Consider the following 9,915-nt stretch of genomic DNA (forward strand, 5'->3'; position numbering starts at 1 on the left):
TTTCCTCTCAAATGCATCCAGCCTCAAACATCTATCAAGGGTTTAAATAGTTCAGAGATTTTGTATTTACTAACATCTGCATCCTTATGCATGCATAGACATCTAGCTCAACAGCATTCAGTCATGGATGGGAACCCCATAAATTGCTTCAGTATTTCATTGTGGCACACTGATAAGTAAATCATAGTTTACCAGCCACCATGTTATAACAACGGAAAAGTGAAACAAAAAGTATTATTGCTTCGTATTTTATGTGTGGAATATTCTTTTTGGACCACAAGCTTCAGCCGTTTATCAATGCAAAGCTTACATCAAGGACTCTCTGTCCAACCTCAGGCAACCCAGCACATAGATTCAGATAGCTAGGTGATGATTTAGTGCTCTTATCCCTGAACTGTCTTTCCTCATGCCTCTTGCTTTAGCTCATAACTCCAAGACAGAAGCTATGAGTAACAGCAAATCCCCCTCTAATTAATTTATGCAAAAGGAATGACAGCACATTATGAAAACCACATTCCAGAAGATGCAATGCTCTACTGAGAAGCTGGCAAACTCCCATACATATTATGGTAACACTGACTAAGCACATTTTTTATCTCTTCTTTACTGTTACCTTCTTCCACATGCCTCGTTGGGACCATTGTGTCCAGTTTCTACTCCCATATCTGAGCACACTTTACCCAGAAGTCTACAAATCCAGTTTCACTCCTCAGATGAATACTATGCTTTTGGGACAAGATCCAACCAACTGTGGTATTAAATTCAATGTGCCTGTGTAGTGGCTGAACAGTATTTAGTCTTAAAGAGCTTTCACTTGCCCAAATGCAAATTCTTCAGAGCAATTAAGTTGTGCAGTCTCTATCCTTGGAGATATTAAGAACCTGATGGCACACAGCCCTGAGCAACCTCCTCTAGTTGACCACAGGGACCACCACCGGACTAGGCAACTTCCAGAGGTCTCTTCCAACTTTAGCTATTCCATGATTCTGTAAAAACACTTGTTAGCAGTCACATCTTTTAAAGGCCACATCCCCAAAAGCAAGACAGCATAGGCTTAGCAAACATGTTAAATGCATAACTATTTAAAGGTGCAGAATAATCTGAAATCTGTGGAAATTTGTCCATGATTATAGCTAGGTAGCAAAAATAGAGTCATTGTGATACACTTCAAGATTCTGTGCATAATTCCATGTGTCTTGCCTGATTTCTGTGTAGAATCCATTCAAAGTAAGTGGCATGCAGGTAACAATCCACTTCTTCCACTAGACAGGTTATGGGCAATACCAATGGCACCTGCTTAGTCCCCAACATTCTTACCACTACACCTTTTCTGTGAAGAGCTTGCCTGCAATGTAATGCCTCTTCATGCTTGGCTTCAAATTCTAGCCCTCATCTAGCTCAGCAAGTTTTGATTTCTCTAATTCCTTGGTATACACATTTCCAAACTTTTCTAAAGGAATCAACAGGCACATAGCTTCCAAAAATAAAATTGTCAGCGATTCATAAAAGACCACTAGTAAGTCTACAACTGAGCAGGACAATCCTGTGTTTTGTAGAGCTGTAAGCCATCACTGACCACTCAGCTTTTCTTTCTTCTGCTTGCAGAAGCAGACTATTTTCTTACTTTTACTGTTCCAGCAGTATTCCCAACCTGAAAAGATGACTGAAAATTGCACAATGCCTGTTGTGAACAAATTATGATAAAGGTTTCATAACATGACAATAGTATTTATAATGCACACACTTCCTCCTCATGAAACTCCAGATCTATGAAGGTATTCTCCAGCAGCTTAAAAAATGCACCTCACTCTATCGCCCTGATTGCAGAAAGAGATTATGTCTTCGGCTTATAACTTCTGTTTTTGGAGCAGAAAGTCACAGGCATCCTGAGCAATAATGACCATAAGGTCTGAACAATCACGGTGGGTGATATAAATGACAACCATGAAACAAACACTGCAATGCATTTCCTCTGCATCCCACTAAGTCACGTTTACATCCTGTAATTTGCTGTCATGCTAAATTGCATGGAAATGTAAAAGATCCAATATACCACTCTATGTCAAAAACTGAAGTACCATGTTATGTTTTGGCTCTCTTCTGAGTAACTAATGCTTTCATGCTTTAAAGATTTCATATGCAAGCAATTTAAGACAAAAAAAGTATTACAGAAGCAAACACTAAACTGAAGCATTATATTCCAGACCCTGTAAGCGCCTAAATAATAAACACAAAAACAAATTTGCAGCAGAAATTGTCATATCTACCAGTGTTTTGACTCACTGCTAGTACAACAAATAGTTCAGTAGAAGCATAACACTGCACCACCAAACAACCAATAATATTTTATATTTATTGATGGCATCTTATATTCACATGTATACACAAGTTCCCCTTTCCAGGAGAAAAAACATACTCTGTTCAAGACACATTTGAGCTGTTTTTTGTTTTTGTCTTTGAAGACACGCATAAGTCTCCCTGTGTTAGGCCACAACACTTCCTCTGGTGCGTCTGCAGTGCAAACAATAGTAGAAAACTGAGACAGCAGTCCTCTGCAACCAGATCAGGCCCTGAAAGCAGGCTCATTGTCAAAGCCTGATGATCAGTTAAGGGTAATGTAGCCCACAAAGGGGCTGTTCCTGTGCCAGACAGACATATTCTGTGACATCTCCTGTCTGCTACTGATGTCATCTTGATGCTTCATTTCTCTGTAACCAACTCTGCTCTCTCATTATTCCCTATGCACAAGATGCCTGTTAATGCAAACTCAGCTCCTCTTCAAAGGGATGAGAATTATATGTGGTACTTCACTCAACATAAATACCCATAATTTGGTCTACCAACAGCCATGCTGACACAGTTGTGGTTCCTTTCTACCCTATCAGCCCCGCAGAGCCAGAACATGACTGTCCATAGATATCAACAAAATTATTGCTGAATCCTGTCATCGGGGTAAAATTCTGCTTTCAGTCACATCTGAGAAGCTCCCTCGAATGCAATCTGGTGCCTAGATGAAGTTCAGTTGAATCTTGCAGACCTCGCAGGTCTGTGAACAGGCACTGGAACATCCCAGGCAAAGATTCCTACTTTCCACTTCACTCCTGATCCCTCTAGAAGTATGGCATTTTCTTCTGCTTCAGTAATTCCCAATATCAGCACAGTGTGTGTGACCTTCCAAAAGGCCAACAGTCTCACCTTCCACAATTCTGCGAGGTTTCTTCCACATTCTGAACTTACTCCTCCAAGGAAATACACATTCCTCTGAGCCCACAGTCCACACAGGGCTCACAAGGATAAATAGAGAAGGTTGCATTTAGGAGCAAAATCTTCCAACCAAAAAAGTGATGTTTTTAAAAAGCAGTACTTTTCATTAAGGTGATGATCAGTTTGTGTTATGCTTTAAAACCAAAAAGACTATGAGCTTCTTTAAATACAGTGGCAGCTATTAAGATAGCAAACACAAATCCTTTCTTTTTTTCCTTCAGATAGGTTCAAAGAGCAATCTCAAAGCTCCCAAGCAAATACCTCTTGCCCTGTCAGATCCTTAATATGTCAGCCCTTTAGGGGGAAATCAGAATTTAAAATTCAGGGCCACAGAGGCTCAGGACAACTCAGAATCTGCCCTATGAGAGCAAGGGGGAGGACAACTGCAGATTTAATTTTAAGGAAACATTTATTTCTCCTCTGTCTCTGCCACTCCCTCCACCTTTTTTTGCCAAGAAAACAAACATTTTTTTTATTCCTGCATCACATTTGAAGCTGATTCCCTCATGTCCTGTGAAATAATTGACCAGCATATTTCTTATCTGCAGCTTCCTAAAGGGATCATTAAGACTGAAGTGCTGTTCTCATCAGCCCACCCAGCAATGACTGAGAGACAAGGACCCTGCAAAAACTGTGACAGAACAAAACCATTTCACAGTGATTTATTAGGCATGCAGCCATTAATGACTTTGCAAATGTGGAAAGCAAGATGGAGGGGCAGAGCCTGAGCCAACACTAGCTGTCAGAAAAACCATTGTTGTCTATTGGGTTAGAAATATTTAAGCCATCTAATGTTTCAGCCTGGCATCCTGACAAAACAACAGGCCTGGAAGCAGCAATAAATTTGCACATTGGGGAGTCTGTTCAAAATCATAGAAGTTGACAAAGAAATGGAGAAGGAGTGCAGAGATGTTTGTTTGTGTGACATTGAAAATAAAGGATCATGATATTCAAGAGCATCCTTCTAGTGTATCAACTGCTGTCAGGGCTGAAGTACCAGAGGCAATAGCCACTTCACTGAGCTGAAAGATGTTTTCATATTCATTTGCAGATGTTATTTCTGTCCTTATTGTGAAAAAAAATCTCTTTGTTCTTTTGAATAAAAAGTCACCTTGTGATGTATTTGGGAAGAATCCAAAGAAGTGCCAAGGTTCTGCAATTCTCACCTCCTGGGAGCAGCAGGTGCTTGGCACTTGCCATAGTGAAGCTCTTGAGACTGCCTTTAGTTGTGCTATATTGTTTAATTACAAAACAACTTTGCTGGTACTGACTGAATTTTCCCAACTGGAATTCAAAGTAAGCAAGAAAGGAATCTCTCCTCAAAGCAACATGGGATTACAATGGTAATGTCAACATTAGAACTGATCAATTTTGCAAGAGGACAGAAGAACACACTGATCTCACTGCTGTGAGCCCCTACTCAGCAGACAAATGTCTCCTGTCTTAGAATAGAGTTTTTAAAATGTTCAAAGCAATGTGCAAGCATTATCTTCTAATGGCTTAAAAGGGAATTCTATAATGCTAATGCCTTCATATTACAGATGTGATGCATCTAGAGAGCAAAGGTTTTGATCCAAATCTGTAGCTGCTTGCAGGGATATTTGGACCAGAAATTTCCATTTAGGTATCTTCAATTTCAAGACTTCAGAACATGCTGCTGGGAAAGACAGAGGTAGATATAACCTCTACTTTACACAGACTCCTGCAATTATGTCAATTACTTTATGGTCCATCTAAATTACTAGTTTAGTCAGTTGCGTGTTTGCAAAGAAAACAACAAACCAGCAAAACAAAATGTTGTTCAATCAGTCCAACCATTTAGCAAATACTTCCCTGCCATACTAACAGAATCCAGTAGCCTTCACTATAGTGCTGGCTACTGAACGTCAGGTTGAGAGCAGCTGGAAAACCCCACTGGCAGCAACTTAGTGGTCTGCCACTATTCCCAGAAGGCTTGGGCACCACCCACTTTTGCCAAAGGAGACTGTGCACAGAAGGAATATGAAAACAGAGTGTTTCCAGACTTTTTGTATTATGCCTTGGTTTTGCTTGAGAAGGATGTACCTGAGACATGCCCTGGACTGCTGCAAGTCACAAAACCAGCTTTCTCTAGATTGATCCATTTTTTTCCACTGTTGCAGGGAAACACAAAAAACATGTATGAGAGGGAAGAAACAAATTCCCTTTCAGATGCGCCTATTATTCCACAATCCTCTCACCTAATTGTAGCGTATTTTGCATAATTTGTCTTTTTATTGCACACCATTTGTCATTATTTTTCAGCTAGCATTTCTACCTGACTAATAATCATGCCTTAGGGTAGCCTGCTTCTCGACAGCACCTTTTTGTCCCATTGCTTTCTCTTTCAGAATCCACTCCTCTCTCCCCTCCTACTCAGACCTTGTTAGACCTTCTCGTGTTCCAAATTTGAAGATTTCAATGAGCAAGAATTACATGTCTCAGCAATAAACATGATCTCACAGCAAAACGAAGAGGATGAACAAAATAAAAATTACTGTCTGGTGAAAGCTCCCTTGACAACTACAGCTCCACTGACAGGCGCCACTGAAATAATAGGAATGATGCTTCAAAACAACAGCCAAGAAAGCATTAGGAAAGAGAAAAAAAACCAGTCTAAATGGATCCTTTCAAATGCAGATTCCACTGTCAAATTAGGGGAATGAGAAAAATGTTCTTTATTATAGCACAGTCATATTTAAACTCTGCCAAATAGCAGAAAAACACAAAAAATGCAAGTACAAGCTGCAATATCCTGGGCCCAATAGTCCACTTCAGGAATGCTAGAAGGATGCAGAAGGAAACAGAAGGATTATATTTTGGGGATGGAGAGGAAGAATGGAAGGTGTTATCTCCCTACCTAATCTTGAAATGCTTCCAGCTGGATGAACAATAAACCTCATGTCAACTTAAGTGCAATACCAGGCATTTGCAGGCCTGTATCTGAATAACTGCTACTACCCAAGTGACAAACTGCATAGCAAAGATGCCAAGAGATTAATGAACATGAAAAATTGTGGTCCACTACTAATGATGCTTCGTCCAGGACAGAAATAAGGCAACACTCTTGAAGAAAGGCTGTCTATGGGCTCAGAGAGGCAATCAGGAAAAAGCAGTAGCTTTCCTCTGTCAATAATTCTTAATTGTGAACAACTTATTTAGGCACTTTTTCCACCGTAGATTCACAACCATAAAATGGGGGAAATGCCTCTAAGTCCTGTTGTGGTCAGAGCTATCTGGTGGTTGGAAGGTATTTCAAAAGCACCAGATGTAAAATCCTGCAGCAAACGTTGCACCTCTCAAGCTACCTGTGGCTCTTCAGCAGGCAAAAAAGGCAGGTTCTTGGAGCAGAGGTAGAGCTCCAGCTGCACAGAAGTTCCTGGCTAGACTGAGTCAGAAGTAGGGGGATATGGAAAGTGATGGCAGAGGCAGAGTGGAAGGAAATAAGGTGCACAGGGTGAGTGGTGCTCTGGTGTGGTACATCTTATTTTCTTGGTATTTTAAATCCCTACTGTGAATTACTACTGCTAACATGGCAAAGATTATTGCCTAAAAACTCCAGTCACAAATACATAGGCAACACCCATGGTAGCAGAAACAGACCTTTTTCTCCTGGTAGCGGATACACTCAGAACTCCAGAAGTTTGGCTTAAGCTCCTGGGCTCACATTCCCTTCCAGAGGAAAACAATCTGCAGCAGAGCCGTGTATTTCTCCTCCATTTTATTCCACACACTCAAGACACCTAATAAATTTGCATTGACTTCTTATTCTTCCATAAAGCAAAGGAAAAACTTAAAACCAGAAATATATTTTTACTCCCTGGTGGCCTGGCAGAGACACATGTAGGACTGTTTCCCACTTTTATATAACGAGATATTTTTTTAAAAAACAACAAAACAAGAAAAACAACGACAAAAAAAACCCACAAAACCGAAACAGATTGCACAGAAAAAGATGCAGGGACTCTGATATTTCTTGCCAGAAGCACTGAAACCAAAAGCACATCAGGACTGGGAATAAAAAACAGAATAGTTACATAGGTAAGAACATCCTAACAGTAAAGTAAAACAATAATAAAAGTTTTAAAAAGCATGTAAACTCTGAAGACAGAGGCAGCCTTTTAGTTCTCACTGGGAATAGAGGGAAACTTTTTGTCTGAGGTCATTCTGTATCTGTATGCTGTAGTTTCTTGCATGTTTCTTTATGGTGTGACTATACCAAACCGAACAGTCAGTGAACAGGCTGCAAGGCTCACTAGTCCGCTTCACCGTGGCAATACAACTGCTGTTCTTTCGGCAATAAACAAGCTGCTTGAGTCCAAATCTGACAGCGCTGGGAAACTCAGATGGGGATCGGTTTTGAGAGAGACAAGAGTCGGATTAAACACTCTGATTCAGCCACAAGGCACGGACAGTTCCCAGAACCAGACCTGGGGATGTTGAGATCAGCATTTTGGGGGTGAACAGACGTGCCAGTAAACCGTACCGCGAGTCGGCGGGTGGGTTGGATGAGACACGCTGCACCTCGCCACAGCCCAGGGCACGGAGCAGAGCTGCAGCCCGAGCTACCCTCGCTCCTCCGTCCCACGGACACAGCACCCTGAGCTCCCAGCGCTGCACGGGGGGCAAAGACCAGGGGAGCTCGCACGTTCCAGCCCACCCCAGACGTGGAGGACTTGCCTGTTGCACAGGCTGCACCCTCCAGCCCCAGCATCCCCTAAACTCCAGACCTCAGCGGCAGGAAAACACCTTGCCTGCCTTTCGCTGCGCTACATGTCAGACAAAAACATGACCCAGCGCCCAAGCCCCGCCAGCTGCCGAAGGGGAGGAAGAGCAAGGAGCCACTTACGGGGATGTGCACTCGCAACATGAGTTTCTTCTGGCTGGAACTTTTCCTACTGCTGCTGCTGCTGGAGGCATCTTTCTTCTTGTCCATGGCAGTGCTTCCCATCCCTTCACCCAGGCGTGGTGCTGAGAGATGGCTCTAGAGGGGAAGGCTCCTCTTCCACCTCTCCCCACCGTCCCACTGGCCGCACTTACTCCAGGCTCCTTATTTTCTTTTTTCTTTTTTTTCTTTTTTTTTTTTTTAATGTTCTTAGGAAATAGGGGAACGGGGGGGGGGGGGGGGGGGGGGGGGGGGGGAGGGAGGGGGGGACGGGGGAAGGGGAAAGGGGAGGATGAGAGAAGTGGAGGGAAGGGGAGGAGTTTCTCCAGCTCCGGCCTTTAATCCCAGCAGCGAGGTGTCAGGGGGGACCTTCTGAAGAGCATGAGGTGTCCTTACAGACGCTGCTCGCTTTCTCACTCTTCCGCCCTTTCAAAAATATCCGGAGCATCCTGGGGAGGGTGAGAAAAGTTTCCTTCCCCTCGCCCAGCCTGGCCGCGCTCTCCACGAAAGACGGCGAAGGAAAAAAAAACAAACAACAAACAACAAAACACCCAAAGGCCACCAAAAAAAAAAAAAAACGAAAAGGAGAAGGCGCTCGGGGGAGACTCGGGCCGCGGAGCGAGCGCGGATGCCCCGCGGTGGGGCCGGTTCCGCGCCCCCCGGGTCGCTCGGGGGAGCCCCGCGGAGCGGAGAGCCCGGCCGGGGCGGGAGGAGGTGCCCGGACGCTGCCGGGAGCCCCGGCTGGTTCGCCAGGAAGTGCGAATGGAGCCCGACACAACTTTCTTTCCCCCCCGCCATGGCGAGACCCGCAGCGCTCCGCAGCCCAGCCCAGCCCAGCCCGCCTCCCCGGGCTCCCGCTCGCCCCTGGGCTCCCTGCCGGCCCCTGCTTGGGGCTTTTGTGGTTTGTTTTTTTTTGTTTCCTTCTGTGGGGAGAGGAGCTGGGGCTGTGCCGCCTGCCCCGGGCCGCTGGAGCAGCAACGGGCGAAATGGCGGGGGTTCCTCCTGCCGCAAACGCAGCACGGCGGCTTGCGGTGCCCTTCCCGCAGCGGCTGAGTGCTCGGCTCCCTCCCCCCCGGGATTGCTCCCGGTCGTGCCTTAAAAAGACGGGCCCCTTCCCACCCCTCCGCTCCCGGCTCCGCGGAGCCCAGCCCGGCCGCTGCCATGGCCCGAGGGACCCGCCCGGCGCCCCGGCACCGCTGCCAGAGCCCCCCGGCTGCCCGGAGCCTGCCCAGCCCGGGCCGCGCTGCAGCATCCTCGGCTGTGCTGAGGCCACACCGGGAGTGCTGCTCTGGAGCACAGGGAAGACATGGAGCTGTTGGAGAAGGTCCAGAGAAGGGCCACGAAGGTGATCAGAGGGCTGGAGCAGCTCTGCTCTGGAGACAGGCTGAGAGAGCTGGGCTGTTCAGCCTGGAGAAGAGAAGGCTCCGGGGAGACCTTAGAGCACCTTCCAGTGCATGAAGGGGCTCCAGGAAAGTGAGGAGGGGCTTTTCATCAGAGAAGATAGTGATAGGACAAGGGGTGATGGTTTTAAACTGAAAGAGGGGAAATTTAGGTGAGACATCAGGAAGAAATTCTTCACCATGAGGGTAGGAAGGCGCTGGAACAGGTTGCCCAGAGGGGCTGTGGAAGCCCCATCCCTGGTGGTGTTCAAGGCTTGATGAGGCTTGTGCAGCCTGGTCTAGAGGTAGGGTTCCCTGCTTATGGCAGGGGGGTTGGAACCTGATGATCTTTAAGGTCCCTTCCAATCT

At 45.3% G+C, this 9,915-nt stretch overlaps 1 protein-coding gene across 2 annotated transcripts in view; it reads right to left on the minus strand.

The window, feature by feature from the left end:
- PRKAG2 (protein kinase AMP-activated non-catalytic subunit gamma 2) overlaps positions 1-8,393 on the minus strand; it is a 225,423-nt gene extending 217,030 nt beyond the window's left edge. For both annotated transcript variants that reach the window (XM_051612435.1, XM_051612434.1), the window contains exon 1: positions 8,132-8,393. In XM_051612435.1, the coding sequence (XP_051468395.1) occupies positions 8,132-8,233 (102 nt within the window). In that variant the 5' untranslated portion in view covers positions 8,234-8,393. The remainder of the gene's footprint in view (positions 1-8,131) is intronic.
- Positions 8,394-9,915: the final 1,522 nt, after the last annotated feature.

This window comes from Apus apus, chromosome 2 (assembly GCF_020740795.1).
Source record: "Apus apus isolate bApuApu2 chromosome 2, bApuApu2.pri.cur, whole genome shotgun sequence".
NCBI classification, from domain to species: Eukaryota; Metazoa; Chordata; class Aves; order Apodiformes; family Apodidae; genus Apus; species Apus apus.